Source organism: Atta cephalotes (genome assembly GCF_000143395.1).
Source record: "Atta cephalotes unplaced genomic scaffold scaffold00023, whole genome shotgun sequence".
Taxonomy (NCBI): Eukaryota; Metazoa; Arthropoda; class Insecta; order Hymenoptera; family Formicidae; genus Atta; species Atta cephalotes.
This window is the reverse complement of record NW_012130087.1, coordinates 1,119,640-1,136,544: the sequence shown is the minus strand read 5'-3', so window position 1 is coordinate 1,136,544 and position 16,905 is coordinate 1,119,640. Positions and strand designations below refer to the sequence as shown.

At 32.6% G+C, this 16,905-nt stretch overlaps 4 protein-coding genes and 1 pseudogene across 4 annotated transcripts in view; 2 read left to right on the top strand and 3 right to left on the bottom strand.

Moving 5' to 3' along the window:
- The window catches only part of LOC105619990 (fasciculation and elongation protein zeta-2), a 13,275-nt gene extending 8,912 nt beyond the window's left edge, over positions 1-4,363 (top strand). Inside the window, exons 4-10 of the mRNA XM_012201501.1 lie at positions 2,820-2,942; positions 3,131-3,287; positions 3,363-3,471; positions 3,587-3,849; positions 4,020-4,095; positions 4,156-4,221; positions 4,347-4,363. Coding sequence (XP_012056891.1) covers positions 2,820-2,942; positions 3,131-3,287; positions 3,363-3,471; positions 3,587-3,849; positions 4,020-4,095; positions 4,156-4,221; positions 4,347-4,363 — 811 coding nt within the window. The remainder of the gene's footprint in view (positions 1-2,819; positions 2,943-3,130; positions 3,288-3,362; positions 3,472-3,586; positions 3,850-4,019; positions 4,096-4,155; positions 4,222-4,346) is intronic.
- A 937-nt stretch (positions 4,364-5,300) lies between these two features.
- LOC105619989 lies at positions 5,301-6,026 on the bottom strand. The gene is made up of 3 exons (XM_012201500.1): positions 5,875-6,026; positions 5,535-5,763; positions 5,301-5,390 (listed from the first exon to the last, which is right to left on the bottom strand). Exons 1-3 carry the CDS (start codon positions 6,024-6,026, stop codon positions 5,301-5,303), a joined length of 471 nt encoding a protein of 156 aa, XP_012056890.1.
- Positions 6,027-6,833: 807 nt separating this feature from the next.
- Positions 6,834-13,834, bottom strand: LOC105619845. Its single transcript, XM_012201363.1, has 6 exons — positions 9,856-13,834; positions 9,532-9,701; positions 9,279-9,454; positions 8,966-9,176; positions 8,737-8,880; positions 6,834-6,986 (listed from the first exon to the last, which is right to left on the bottom strand). The coding sequence occupies exons 1-6, from the start codon at positions 13,832-13,834 to the stop codon at positions 6,834-6,836; spliced, it is 4,833 nt and encodes a 1,610-aa protein (XP_012056753.1).
- Positions 7,429-8,581, top strand: LOC105619844. Its single transcript, XM_012201362.1, has 4 exons — positions 7,429-7,554; positions 7,635-7,823; positions 7,898-8,101; positions 8,402-8,581. Exons 1-4 carry the CDS (start codon positions 7,429-7,431, stop codon positions 8,579-8,581), a joined length of 699 nt encoding a protein of 232 aa, XP_012056752.1.
- Positions 13,835-16,400: 2,566 nt separating the features above from the next.
- The window catches only part of LOC105619988, a 4,435-nt pseudogene continuing 3,930 nt past the window's right edge, over positions 16,401-16,905 (bottom strand).

Sequence of the window (16,905 nt, the reverse complement as noted above, 5' to 3'; positions counted from 1 at the left end):
CGTCTCTGTGTGTGTGTGTGTGTGTGTGTGTGTGTGTGTATGTGTGTGTGTGTGTGTGTGTGTGTGTGAAAATTTATCTGATTTTAATTAAAAAAAGAAATCTATAATTTTTTTAAATTATTCTCTCTCTCTCTCTCTCTCTCATGTTTTTGTAAGAATTTTGTAAGAAGCAAGCGAATTTAGAAGAACTGATAAGAGCTATTTGTGCAAAATTGCGAAATCTCCATTTTTCGAGATTAAGCTAATTTTACATCACTCAGTTTCCTTTTATCCTTATTTCTTATTCACTGTAATTTTTGCGAACGTTCAAAGATTAAAAATTAGCTTGACTTCGTACGTATCGTGCGGTATAAAAATGTCTGGCCTTTTCGATATGAACAACGTGCACACTGGAGATAAAGCCACTTTACATTAATCAGGGACTCAAGTGGACTGGGTTGACCTCGATTTATTAACCTACGGCATCAAATGGTCGATCAATGCGTTGATTCTTTGATATCCACCATTTACTACCGTTTTTTTTTTCTTTTTCTACACATAATAAATACATATCTACAGACACATGCGAATTTTGAACAAAATAAATATCGAAATATCTAATATTCCCAATATAAATACAGATTTTAATGACTTGCTTAAAATATTTCTTTATATCATTTTTTTAAACAAAAATTAGAAGTTTTTAATTTATATATTTTACATTTGAGTCTAAAGAATTCACATGTAAATAAAAATTGATTTGAACTTTCTGAGAAATATTGGTTAATAGAAAAATAAGAAATTGTAATCTTTCTGTCGACTGTCTATTTAACAATTGGAGAAAGTACAAGGAAGATTCGAAAAACGCGAATATTTAGCGGAATTGAGAGATATTTTAAGAAAGAGATAGAGTTTTAGACGACTTTTAAAATACATGGTTTCTGTCGCCTATCAACTGCGAGAGGACATTTGAAGGAGAAGCAGTAAAGGAAGTTAATGATCAATTGATATTTCAGTTCCTCAGGATATTACAAGTCTCTAAATGTCGTTTTTGCTGCTCGGCTCCCACGAGACACATTGTTCTCAAATTCGCGCTGCAAAGATTCTTTGCTCTGGTCATTCTTCGCATGAAAAATTACTTCCTTTAAAACAACATAACGTCGTTGACTTACGTTTTGTTTGCACTTGATTAAATGTCTTATCTATGCAGTGCGTACACGTACAATGCGTAACGCAGGAAACGCCCACAGCCTGCAATGATTCACGCGGCGTCCTAGAAAGTCTATCGCTCTCATCACCATAGAGAGTGTTCCAAATGTATCCTAATGGGAATGCACACGGATATTAATAATATAAACAGGCGCGATATTAAAAAAACGAAGACTCCTCCTGAATGAGAAACCTGTCTCTGATGACAACTATACATAGAACGTTCTAAATGCGTGTTTCTATATTGTAGAACAATATACATTAGCACGACTCAATATATAATAGATAACATCATGGCATTATATCATTGGAACATCTGCATTTATTGATCGCGCATTACACGTCATGCTCTTGTAATATCTCGTAAATCATGTTCTTCACGTTAAAATTACACGACATTTCTATCATACGTCCTCATTAACCTTTAGATAGACCGGAAATTGTTATGACATCTCTATGAGCAAACATTCTTTATCCATTGTATATATGCAAAAAGAGAAAAAAAGAGAAATTAGAAAATACAGTTTATATACAGGAGGTCCCGCAATTTTTTGCTAAGCGTTTTGTCTAAATAGGGGAGACTAAACTGAGTCGAAAAATCATCTATCATTTTGTAATTTTCGTAATAGTTAATGATATTAGTTAAAAATTGCGAAATCGAATATTGGTCTTCAATAATTTTTTACTCAAATACTATTAACTTTAAAAAAAAGCAAGAGATAAAAATTGTTTATTTTCTTCTTATAGAACTTTAAGAATTTTTTATTAATTTTTTAGTACTTTTCTTATTGACAACTATTTTTACTAACATGAGAAAGTGCGGTATTTAAAGATTCTGAAGAAATTTTTAGAATTTTATAAGAAGAAAATAAGCAATTTTTTTCTTGCTGTTTTTCTGTAAAGTTGATTTGAATAAAAAATTATTGAAAACTAATATTTAGCAATTTTTAATAATTAATATCTTGTTAACTATTAACGAAAATTGCAAAATGATAGAAGACTTTTCGACTCAATTTAGTCCGCTCTATTTATACAAAAGCGCTTGGCAAAAAATATTTATCTATTAGAATAAAAAAATTGTGAAAGGAGGAAAAATAAAATAAAATAAAGAAAAAAAAGTATTATTTAAAATTAATTATTTATTTAAAAAAGTATTTTGAAATATCTCATTATCTCTTGGTATTAATAAAATAATTAATACCATTATGTATTTTCGATTATTTATGTAATTTTGAAGTTAAGCTATAAAATAATTCCATCTTATACATTCAAGAAAATTTTATAGACTTGTTACAAAAAATCAATTATATGCTTCAGAATTTTTCAAATAAAAATTAAAATAAAACAGAGGAAGATGGTAGTAATTCTAAATGAAACATTCAGCAGTTGAGCGATAAAAGTCGATGACACATAAGTACATTTAAAGTACATTAATTTCCTCGACTAGAGAATACTGTGAATTAAAGGATATGAGTCATCTGTGAAGATTCCATATCTATTTACGTATATTAAATGATATAAGCCTTTAATATAAGCGATTGCTAAGATCAAGCAAACAATTGCCTTTAGGAAACGCCAAAAGATTCCTTGCGTGTTAATAACAATATATATTCAATATTGTATTTTTGCAGGATGTGGTGGACGATTACCGGAACTTTCGGGAATATATTACCCATCGACTGGAGCAAATCTTACGCGCGGAAAATGCATATGCCCGCTTTGAATTTGAACGAAGCACCTACTTCGATGGAAAGGTAGATACATTTGTTTTTTGCACATTTAATTATTTGTCACAAGTATAATTATTCGTGGAAAGTTTACTTTGTAGCGATTACACATTTTTAAAAACAAATTTTCTGATTTCGCTTTTTGCTTCCTCATATCAGCTCTAATGTTCGTAAATTCGTACTTTCGTTTCAATATTTTTTCGTTTTTTCTGTAGACCCGAATTGGAAGATTTAAGTAGCGAAGACGAGGCAGTTGCTACAGATTTGGACATGCATGCTTTAATCTTATCCAGCAGTACCGATACTCACAGTCCGGAAGAGCCGCTGAAGACTGCAGAGGAAGTTCTTCGCGAGATAGATGACATAATGCAGGTATAACCTTGACACAATCAAATATTCTTCCTGATGTAATAATGACTAAAGTGATTAATGATTTTGCCACCGTAGGAAAGTCCGTCAATGGAAAGATCACCAGATTCAGAGGGTTCTTTATTGGACAGTGATGAAGCTTTGGAAAGAAGTAGAGAAGTACTTGGATCACCACTTCATGAAAAAAGTATGTTTTGAAATAATTATATGACATAAAAGTATTTATATTAAATATAATGATATAGAATAGAAAATCAATTAATTTCTAAAATAAAAATATAAAGCATTGAATGTATTTTTAGAATTAAAGCAACTTTCCTCCAGCCAACTGACTGAACTTCTTGGAGAAATGGAATCCTTAGTTGCGGCTTTAAGCGAAACACTGATCGCCGAGCTTGCGCTTCGAGACGAATTAGAATATGAAAAGGAACTCAAAAACCAGTTTATCTCTTTACTGTTAGCTGTGCAAAATCGACGTAGGCAACATCATGTTACAAAGAAAAGAAATCAAATGCAGAATGGTACTAGTCCATTACCACAACATAGGTCTTTGCAGGAGCCGAAGGTATACCACTGTATAGAATTGCACTTACATAGTAAACATTTTACGCATTCATCTATTAACCGTTAAATTACGAATACTCTTTTATAGAAAATTAAATTTTTAATTTAAAAAGTTTTCAGTAATTTAGTTGTACAATTTAGAGAAAATGGAAATTTTCATTTTTATTACAGTACCTGACGACCGTTATTCCATATCATACAGACAGTGGTCCGCCAGACAATCAAGCCTTGCAAGTACTTATCAAAAGTAAGTATTTAATTATAATTTTGTATCTAACTACACATATCAATGTATGTTCATTTGCAGTATTAAAGGCCATTAGTGAGGATAGCCCGACAGTACCCACTTTACTAACAGATTATATACTCAAAGGTAATTAGATTTTCAATTCAATTTTACTAAATCCTATTGCAAACATTAACAATTTTTCAACTCGAACATTATAAATCATGAAGCATTTTTGAAAAGTACTTACAAAATTGCTATTCCGATTTCAGTGTTATGCCCGACTTAAGGCAAAATATGTGAAAAAAATGAAATGTCAACAAAATATGTGCTCTCTTCTTCTTGCCAGTACGCTTTCAGCCGTTATTGTGCCGCATGTTATTGCGTAATTAGTTTATAAGTTATACTTCAGTCACACACTCGATTATTATATTGGCTGTAGAAGTAGATAAGGTCTCCGATATTCTATCTAGTCTTAATTTATACATTACGATATTACTTGTATATTACTTGCTTAAGATATCATAAGTATATATTTTTAATAACTCGTATAACATATATTATTGACTCGCGTAAATCGTACGTCGTTTTCGGACAGTTTTCATATTTATATTGTACCATGACTCATATCAATTCAGTTTTTTGTATATTTTTTCTTGTACATAAGAATCCCGAGGGAAAGCTTTTATGCAGAGTCATTGCAAAGTCAGCACAGAGCTCCTTATGTAGGATCTTACAAAATGCTACTTGTGTAGATCGATTTCTATTTAAGGAATTCGAATTAGTGTACATTGTTGTAACGCAAGCTAGTATCTAGAGGTACTCCATTCATCAATATATATCAGCTCAAAGAGTGAAAATATTGCAGTGACGGTCAGTTAAATCACTTGCCTCATCATTCGATAATGTAATTGTTCTCACGCAACGCGCAAAAGCTCGGAACACTGTGTTTGTTAAAGTAACAAAAAAAAAATAAATTAAACGACCTCATTGCTCTCAGATATAATTTTTGTTAACTCAATTGCATCATCACTTGTGTCCTTGATTCCTCTATCGTGATTTTTTTTTTTAATTATTAACATATTTCAGAATTTAATGTATATATATATATATATATACTGCGCAAATACATTACATTTTATTACTAGAAAAAAAATCAGAAATAAATATTCAATTTGACGTTACTATTGCCATTAAGTACGATTATAAACAATTACATAACAATTTTAAAGATTAGCTTTCACAAGAGGACATTGTGGAGCTAAACAGCTAGGTTGATAACAACAGTTTGAACCTCGACGATACCATTTAGATGTCTAAAAGTAAATTATATAATTATATGGAATATCTACTAAAAGGTACAATATATATCCAAAATTTATATGATAATATCGATCTGTAATAAAAATTCTGCTAGTTCGCTTTAAATAATTAAACTCATTAAAAGAGTGTATACATACACCCTGGTGAACATAGCTGCGGTCAGGAAAAGCAACCCTTATGTCCGATCCAATCTCAAGCAGATTGGAAGTTTTAAAAATTGTAGCAGTCGAACAGTAAGTAATCAGAGGCCTCTTTGTAGGAAATGTCCACGCTGGTTTACATTCATTGGGACTAGGCTTAACATACCATGCTTCAGGATCATATCTACGATCGTATTTAACACACGTCACTGGTCTATTGCTGCGTCTGAAATTAATCAAGGCATTTCTTTTATTTCTGTACGATCCTAGTCGAATTTTTCCTTAAGCAATTCATCAATTTAAGTCTTTGTCATTGAATAAAATGCATTTTTCTCACAAAGAATCCATTTTTGCAAAGAGACACTTTAAACGTTGTAATTCTTGGCCGGCGCTACATGGTCTATTAGAAAAGCCCCAGTTTCCAAGCGCTTCTGCCACACCAGTATAGCCTTTGGAAAACTCATAAGTACATGGCCTTTTCAGTGCCATTTCTTCTGAATGAATAATAAATACTTCTCATAATTTAAAATAATGAAAATTTCACGGATATTGTTCTACAAGGAAGAAAATAGATCCATTGGTTGTTTGAATTGTGAAGTTTGTTTATGTGCAATTTTCGAACTTCTTTTTAAACAGTTGCACAAGTCTTCGCAAAAACACATAAATTCATACAAGCCAATGAATTCGATAAAACAATATATATCAGAAATTTAATTTGATTCTTACAATGAATGTACCTTTATTTTAATCTAACAATAATATAATGCAGAAGAATATATGCATATATATCACATACACACACACATACATATACATATATATGTAAATATATATACATATATATATATTTATGAATAATAAATTTATATCTAAATGATCTAATAATAAAATAGTCCATCTTTTTGAGTGATTCTCAATATTTATATCTTATATCTAAATTATATCTTATACAGTGCATTGACGTAGAATGTCGCATCAAAAATTGTTTATATGACATCGATTTTATATGTCGATTTTTGTGTTATTATCTCCATCAATATTCATGAACCTGTCACTTCTGACTTTTAACACGGATTGCAAACCACAATTAAACAGTAGTACACTGAAATTAATATTTTCACAATAAATAATTCATTATAATAAATTATAATGTGTGTGTATATATATATTAGGTATGGGAAAAAGTTCGTGGCGTTTTTTATGCCATCTAACGGAAAAAACGCCACGAACTTTTTCCCACATCTAATATGTATAAATTGTAATATTTTACCATGTATAAGAATGGCTTACTGTCGTTTATTCAATTTTTCCATCAACGTAAGCCTTTATAGCAGTCTGGCATTCTATGGAACACCAATGTTGAATTAATAAGTATGTTTCTGATTCAAGTGCGGCATCTAATTTTTTCCGTAGACTGTGACGTAGCAGAGCCTTTGTTGCCTCCATGGACTAAAAAAAAAAACAGATTTTTTTTTATTAAAAAAAATGATTAGTGATTTAAAAAATTATAATTGTACACATATGCAAAAACGATTCTCTCATTTTATAATATCCTATACAAATTTCCTATACAAATTACAATATTTTCTTTTATTTTCTTTGTTTCTGTGTTTATTAAATTTATTAAAATATGTGCAATATTGCAGAAAACATAGTTTTTATTATCAATATTATCAATATATTATCAATATTTATTATCAATTTGATTTATCATTTGATGTTCATATTTCTGTATTTTACAAATGAAGCGAAGACAATGCCATGAATTATTAAAATATTTCATAATTACGAGTCATGTGGGTGCACACATAGAATCAAGAATATACTAACATTATTGCTGCCTTTGCGTTAATATAATTGCTTATGACAATCGAATCTAGCGCAGTCAAGTATGCACACGATTGTAAATATGTTTATCAAAACTTGTTTGTTCGTTTCTCTGATAAGCGCAAGTGTCAGTGTATACACGACAATTAGCAGTAAAGCTAATAATATTACGTTCAAGTATATGAAAGGAGTTCGTATATGAAAATATACTATATAAATATAGTTCTTGTAAATGAATAACGGCATGACAAATTTCTTGAATCAAAGTAGGTTGAAGGAGAAAGCGATTTACACAACTGTGAATCTTATGAGGTATGCAATATAATTCACGATCGATTTTGGATGCCTAAATTGACGGAAAGGCTTTGCCACTGTCCCAATGGAAACGAATGTCCGTGGCAATGGACAAAAACTTTTGATAACTTAACCATGTTCCTCAATAATAAATCCATTCTGAAGGTATCGAGAAGATTAAATATCTAAAAAAAATATCTTTTTTTAAACATTTCTGACAATTACGTTTCCTGATACAGTTCTGTACGCAATTCACGAAATTGGAGACATGCGCGCATAAACAAGATGCAGTGATAGTACATGGGGAAGGTGATACGAATAATAATTATATAATACCATACAATGTGACAATGAATTGCGTATGTCCGCAAACACATTATTGGAAGTTGCAAAAATACACATACAAAGAGCAAGGTGTCGCTCAAATATTCAAATGTGTCAAGGTATACATTTTATATGTGTAATATAATGCACAGAGAGAAAATCGTTTCTGCATTTTACGAGTTAATTACAAGTATTTTTCACGTTCATAAATCTGCATAATTTATACACACTTTTTGTAGTATAATTTATAATATATAAAATCATTAATTCTCTTCTGTATTCTCTGAAAAGAAAAATATTTGAACCATGCAGGAATAGATAATATTTATAATTTTATTTTATTCTGATAGTAGTATTTAATATTCTTTCATTTATACAACACAACATGTTATTTATTAAATCTGAACTTTTTAATGTAGAAAAGAATGTGCGAGACTTTGGAATTTTGCGGCTATATACGATCTGATCTATATTCAACATATTATAGATGTACATGTCCAGAAAAACATTTATGTGTTTTCAAAAATAAGACACAAGTAAATGTACAAGAATTGCTTTATTCTGGACCTGCTTATATGGCTTATTGTTACCGTTATTAAATAAATAAAACTATTATAATTTAATGAATGTAAAAAACTTAAAAGTTTTTTAACAATATTATGTACGTAAAATACAATATATATCTCGTAAAATATATTGCAAAAGCATTAATAAAATTAAAATCAAGAAACATTGTTATATATATGTAACTTACCTGTGATGATTGATCACTCATAGCCCTTAACGATGGTAATAATTCGACTTGAAACCGATCAGGCCATAAAACTCGAGTAACGAGACCGGCTCTTAATGCTTCACTTGCTGTTAGAGTTCTTCCACCCAAAAGAAGTTCACTCGTCTATCGAAATGTATAGATGTTGTTTTTCTATTATTTTCACGTTATGTTATAAAACATAAACTGTAAAAAATTGCTTACGACTTACAATTGCACTGCCTAGTATGTGTGACAGAGTAAAGACTGCAGCACCTTCAGCAATTTGTCCTAATTTCCCGTAAGGCGTACAGAATGTTGCCTTATCACTAGCGATTACAAGGTCAAAAAGAGGCAACATTGTCACTCCAAGTCCAATTGCTGCACCTTGTACGCCAGCCACTATAGGTTTATTGAAAGTAGCTAAACTTTTTATGAAATCCCTAAAAAGAAAAAAATTCAATAAAATAAACTATATATAAAGTATTACATCAATTGTATAAAGTATTATATTAAATTATGTTTACACAAGTTTAAATACATACTTGACAGCATGTGCCAACTCTTGAGCGACGGATCGTCGTTCATCCTTATTTGAATGCAATAATGTTGAAAGATCAAGACCTTCACAAAAGCTTGTACCCGTAGATGTTAAGAGTACTACCCTACATTCGTCATCTCTTTTTAATATCGACAAAGCCTCTTTGAATTCTTGCATTACCTTAATACCATTAAAGAGATTATGTTTAGAAATTTATAATGGAGTTTAGAGATTGTCTTAAGTGCAAAACTACTTACTTGTAATGAAAGAGCATTTCTTATTTTTGTCGAAGAAGATGGCGTAAGTATTAATTGTACGAGATTACCATGTCGTCGTACATTTATTTCCTTATTACTGAATTGACTTTGCACTTCCGTTTTCATTTTGTTACTATCTACATCCAATGTTTTTATGGTATTTGTATTTACTGAAATATTGTATAATATTTAGCATATAGTTCGTATCAAATTGCTTTTAAATTACTTTTAATATTTTAACATTTTTTTACATGGAAAAATAATAAATTATTATATTTTTAGTTTTACAAAAAAAAAAAATATTATTGAGATAGATGTGTTTACCTTTACCTTTGCTCTTTCGCGTAGTCGCACCATTTCTGGCATTGACAACTGAAAGAGCAGTAGCTGCTTCAGCAAGACAAGCAGATAATTCATCCTCATTTTTCAAAGAATCCTCAGCATTATTATCAAGCTCATTTGCTCTGGCAAAAGTTACTTTGCTTCTCATAAGTTTTTTACTCTTCGCTGTTACCTTCCCTGGTACTGCACCATTCGACGATCGAGTTGTAACTTTACTCGAAACATTGTCTTCAACTGCGGGAATGTTTTCCTGTTGCTTTCCGATCTTATCCATTTTCTTGATTTCCGATTTCTTACCAGGACGTACGACATTAACTTTTTCTTCCATATTATTAGCAATAGTATTGCTGACAACTGTAGTAGTTGCAGTAGAAATGGTACTGGTAACAGTAACATCGGTATCGGACTTTTGTATAATTTTCTTCTTTTTCTTCGTATTATTAATTTTCTCATCTTGTGAATTTCGTCTCTTTTTAGCAGATCTCAACGAATGAATTGTTCCATCTTCCGACTTGACAGCTTCTGTAGATTTTTCAGGTGCATCAACACTAACTCTGGGACTTCCAGATGCACTCGAAAATGAACTAGACGAGTGTCTCCTGACGATAATAGACGCATCAGCCGCATTTCGAATCTTTGCGGGAAGAATAAATTCCGTAGGTGATGCAGAAGTTTTTGGTGATGAGATCTGTTCTACCTTTTTATCTTGAACATCAGCCGCATGAATCGTCGTTCTCTTCGATCTCGGTGACACTTTCGTGACATCTGCGGTCGTTGACGTACGTAATCGCAACACAGCATTGCGAACCAATTTTTTTCTGATTTTAAGTTCACGTTGCACTTTCTGCAGATCCATTACTTTCGCTCGTGACTTTGTGATAGGAACCAGGCGTTTTCTATCCGGCTGCTCTACGTCGTATAGTAAATTGACAACACCTTCGTCCTGCAACAATCTATCTATCTCATTTATATTCTTCTTCTTAGGTTTCACGTCACTGGATGGACCTTCGGGCGTCCGCTTTAGCGATTTTGAGACAGCTTTTGGAGATGTCTTCTTCGGCGACGGAGTCAATTTAGTTTTCAGCTGAACAGATTTCTTATCAGTTGGCACTTTTTGGCGCAACAACTTCTTGACTACCATTTTCTTCTTAGTTATCGGTCCTTTTTTAGCAAGACCAGGTTTTGACCGTTTTGAAGAAGAATCTACAATTTTATTAGAAACCGAATCTATTTTATTCTCGGACTGTTTACCTGCTACTTCTTTCGTGACAATTTTCTCATTATTTACAGCAATATTCGTCGAATCGCTCGTTGCAACATGATTTTCAATCGTCGAGCTATCATTAGAGACGGACTTTTCTTCCATTTGTTTCTTATTTATCGAAACTTTACCTCTATATACTTTCTGCCGTTTTATCGTATTTTGTTCGTGCTCCCTTGCTTTTTCGGTAGGTTTACGTTTTCTGCCTGATCTCGATTCTTCTATTCGCATGTTTATCTGCTCTTGATTCTTTTCATGAGATAAAAGATTCAGATCGATATCAACAGATTTTGCATTTGGTTGCGTATTTTCACTCGCTAAATCTATATTAGCCTCCTTTCGCTGTACAGCAAGCGAACCTTTCGCGACAGTCGTCGCGTCCTTAGATGCTTTACCAGACGCTGCTCGAAACGTTTTCTTTTTCCGCGGTGGAATCTTCTTGGACGGTGATATGGGCAATTCAAGGAGTTGTTTCAGCGCCAATTCTCGTTCAACTAACGGATCGAGTTTTGGTGGATTGCTTTGTTCAGAATGTTCCATGGTATTTGACGCTGTTTTGCTTTCTTCTGTAAGAACTGGTGGCTTCAAAATAGACCAGTCAGGATCAATGTCACCCTCTAAAATGGCCAATAGTTCTTTGTTATCAGAATTACTATCCTTGCCAGCTTCCATTGTTGTATTTTCCACTTCCTTTTTATCACAGTTTTCTGATGCTGATGACATAACAACAGAAGAGGGAGGTGGAGTTGAAGAAGCGGTTTGCTGTGGCAATGGTATAAGTTTTGGTATTGGATTTACTGTGCTACCTCCCAATTTACTAGATAACCTTTGCGTTAATTTTTTCACAAAGAATATGTCTGGTCCACGGGATGTTTCTACGCTCTTCTGCTTTTCGCGAAAACGTTCTTTCAATACCTCTGTCACTTCTGCTGGCGACGCTATTTGACTGGTTAAATGCCGAGCGCGGCTTTTAGGAACTGTAGTGTCGTGCGACGACGCGTTAACCGGATGCGTATCCATACTTCGTGAAGATTTGTTCACAGGTGGCACAGGAGAATTCGTTTCATCTTTATTCAATGACATTGCGTCCTTATTAATAGCTTTGTTTTTCTTTTGATTTTCTGTTTCTTCAGTCGGCTGCTTTGTTGTACTCTTCTCAATTGTACTTACAATATTATGTGTCTCATCATATTCTTTATCTGCAGAAGAGACTTTTTCTTGGAAAGTTACTGATTCACTCGAAACAGTCTGGTCCGTCTTTGCCTCATCCATTAGGCTTTTTAATTCGATCTCAACAGAGTCTTGCACTTTTGAACTTGATTGCGTATCTTCATCCGTATTCTCAACACCCCAATCGTCAAATATATCTTGGATAAAGCTCCTTTTCTTCGTCGATGAATCCACTGCTGATATTTTGTCAACAGAAGTATCATCTTGTTTATGCTCAGTTATCTCCTGAACAGTATTTTTATGGGTATTTTCAATTTGTGGTAGATCTGTTGACTCAACCTCTGTAATTATGATTTTCTCATCTATAATAATAGTGATATCTTCTTTATCTTCTTTTCCAGAATTAATCAAAGTTTTATTATCAGTTGTTTTTATTTTAATATTTTCATCATTTTCATCACTTACACTTTCGTCTATTGCAATTTTCCCATCGATTAGTTTTATAGATTTCGTATCACATTTATTACTGTCTATGTAGTCCATATTACTTTGTTTAAATTGTTCGTCAAGAGGAGCATCTATGACTTCTGTTACTTCTATTATGGTATCGTCATTTTCTTGGCTATAATGAATTAGATCAATCTCATTGTTCCCATGGTCAGATTCCACAATTTGTTTTTCTTGCAAAGTAACATTTTCTTGATTGCATTCTTTATTAGCATCTTTCTCTTCTAAAGTAACGATAAAATTATCTGCTGTTGCATCAGTCGCAACTGGTACCGTCTCTACTACTACAACTACTTCTGTTTCTTCTTGTACTAACTTAGTTAGTTCATTAGTTGCTGAGTTATTCTGATTACTGTTGTTATCATGCATTTCTTTGATTGTTTCTTCAACTGACTCACATATATCATGACTCTGGCCCCCATGTTTACTAAGTCTAGATTCATCTGGCGCTGCATCCTGCTTATCTCTGGAATCGGATTGATTCGCGTCCTCTATTATACTACAGTCATTTTCTAGACTATCCGTTGCCTCCTTTGTCTCTGTTGTCTCTTTTGCCTCTGTTTCCTCTGTTATCTTCGTTGCGCCTTCATCTTCTTTTATTATTTTAGATTCAGTTATCACATTTAGGCTTTGGTCTTCCTCGTTGGACAAGTGTTGTGATTCATGATTCAAATTTACCTTATCTTTTAAATTATAGACTTGAATCTCTTCTTGTACTTTATATATCTCCGTGTTTGGCTCCGTTGATTCAGATTCCACTTGATTATTGGTGTTATCAATTTCTTTAGCTATTTCTTTAGATATCTCACTGCAGCTTGTCTCTATGTAATCTTCTGACTTAACTGTATGAATATCGATATTGTCTACTGTCAATATAGATTCTGACGGTAGCTTGCACACTTTTGAAAAATCTTGACCACTTTCTGCAGTGACTTTTATATCTTGTTCGGTGATCTGAGCTACTTGAGCGTTATCCGTTTGAATCTCGTGAACTGTCAAGACAGACGAGTCTGATTGCTCCATAGTAAAGTACCAAGATACTCCAAACTTTTGTTACTAAATCATATGGTTTCCTGTTTTATAAGAAAATATCATATTATATATCTCATGTATTGTAATTATGAAAACAGCCATAACCTAATAAGTATAATCTTGTACAAATACCCGTGATAATTCATATAGTAACACAATTGATCTTATAAACGAAATAAGTTACAAGTGGATGAAGCTAAAATCTAAAAGCTAAAAACAATTTATTTAACTAACGGTAAACTTTAATTCATAAAAAGTAAGCAGTTCAAAGGTCTGTTTTTTATAACTGAACTAGTATATACTTTTGAAACTTAAAGTGAACAAGTATATATTTGATATTTGACAAAAGTGATAAAAGTTTCAGTACAATCCAGTGCAGGAATAAAAAACAAACTTTATGACAGCACGCGACAAACTTGATAATACAAAAAGAACAAATAGCATAATAGTCAATATCCCCTCTCCCCCCTCTCTCAGACCATTCCACCGATTTGATATTCCGAAAACATGAAACTCAATGAGCAATCCAAATGGCAGAATGTGAAACAAACTCACCGTGAAAGGGAAATGTGTCCATACTTGTTATATTCCAGTGAGAATCACATGATACACGCCGGTCTTCTCAGGAAGCGGCTGCGCGATCCCTCACCTGCAAGATCCGCGGTCGCGCGGAGTTTAATTAGTCTTGTGAAAAAAAACAATTATCACGAAGAGTCCAAACACCATGTTTACAAGAACAAGCCAGGAGCCACGCGCCGTAGATGTGCGTAGACGATAACTTGAATACTGTCCCTTCAGTCAAACCTTACGATCGCATATCACTGATACGCCCTCGATATCGATTATCGCGCGCGGGATGAACGATACGCAATTCTACAGCTTCCGTGAAACAGCTCCGGTTTAATCGTTGATTAACGTACGCTAGTTATCTCTGCTCAGACTCAGACCTGCTACGCTTGACGCGACATACTAATGAATGACGATTACATGTGATTTACATGAAACATTAAATTCAGTTGCCTACACTGCCCCGAATAGCCCCGAGCACCCGAGGCCCGAGCTCCAAGTTTGGGAGAAATGGCCACAGCACAGACTCTTAAACTGCCTTTTCATGCGCAACACGCTACGGTAATCATTCAGTTTAGCTACTGCACCTCAAAAATCAATGAAATTAGGTTTATTTAATGCGTTTTTGCATGAAATGAAAGAATCTAGCAGAAAAATCTATCGCTCTGCTCCACGAATCGAAATATTAAGCGTTAAAGTTTACAATTATTGAGGTTACAAAATCTGTCACATAGACAAAATAAGATCTATAATTGTACTGTCATAGTATATACAGTAGCACAATTCTGTCGACATCTTTGATATTGATAAGCGCGGATTACTAGATTTATCTCACAGGTAAAATTTATTAAAAGATGGAATACCAACTGTATGTACTTATCTGTATGTACTCATTATAAATATATTCAGTTTTCACATTTTTTTGCAAATATTGCACTTTCTCGGCTTTGAATTCTTTGCTGCTCGTTGTTCATTCGATTGAACTTCAATGAGATGCAGCAAAATGTATTTTGCGTCGAAGTAAATCATTTGAGCGCTCGCTGCTATTGATGTATTCTTCCAGATCTGAAATGCTGATTGGATTTAAAAGAATACACCAATAACAACGAGTGCTCACTCAACTGTACGCTTGAAATCCGCTAATCGCAATCGGCAGCGGTGCAATTGCGCACTGTAGCAATTGCCCACTGCCAATTACAGCGACTCCTAGGGAGTTTTTTATTTTTTTTTTAAGCGCTGTGATTGGCTGTGTACAATTGAACCGTGGATATTGCTATCCACATAGTCTATGATCATCGATTTGGTGAAAGATCTTCAAAAATTAAGATTTTTTATTTCCCTTTTTTGTTATGGGTAGTTCCTAAATACTATTGATATTTATTGACTCACATTTATTGACACACTATTTATTTAATAAGATAAACCTCACACTGAATTTTAGATAGAAGTTAGAAGAAATCTCTTTCCGCTATAACATTTTGCAGGTATCGAATCTCAAATCAAACTTGTGATTAGAGTCCTACCCAGCAAACGAGAATGGATTAAAATGGACTGAAATTTTTTTCTATTCGAATGCGTATTTTAAATAGCAAATACTTTTTTTTAATTTAATTGGATTCAATTAGATTCAATTGAATGTAATTAGATTGAAAAACTTAATTTTTTATTCAAAATTTTGAATTGAAAAATATTTAATTCACAATTCACAGAAAAAGCTAATATTATTTTTAGATTGAAAGGCATAAAAGTATGCTCTATGCAATTTCTATATATAATAATATTTCTGTATATAATTTCTGTACATAAATAAAAATGCATTCAGGATTGAAAAGCATTCATTTTAACATTCGTCAATCAATATTTCTGAAAATCTGAATTCATTTCAATTTATTCTCGTTTGCTGAGAAGATCTCAGGTTTGATTTATCATCCCATAAACAAACGAGAAATACTCTGTATTTCTGTAAAAAGCGTGAAAACAGAACATGTTTTCAAAGAAAGTGTAATATAATATATGTGATATAATACCACCAATCCAAATACATTTTTCGTAGATTTTTGCAGTCAGCAAGGGTATTAATACCTTTCGATGTAAGATTATATTATTCCATATAAGAGTTCAAGAACTGTAAATCTATAATTATTCCAAATCTGATCAGGAATTTCTCAATCCTCCATTAAAACTTCATTTGCATTCAGAAGAGTGTCATTCAGAAGAGTGTATACTCAGTGTATGTAAGTGACGCATCCGTATATTTCTTCGCAGTATCTTGCAAAGAGTTTCGGTAGTTATATGTGTGTTGCCAACATTGAAATATTCCAGGAACTTTAGATTTTCGAGATATGAGAATTGTCGTCACTTATCAAGTTACAATGAAATAGATCTAATTCTAAGAAAAATATATAGGTATTGATCATACAATTTATTCGTGTTTATAATAATCATTGTACATATATATATATATATATATATATATATATATACTTACTAATTTA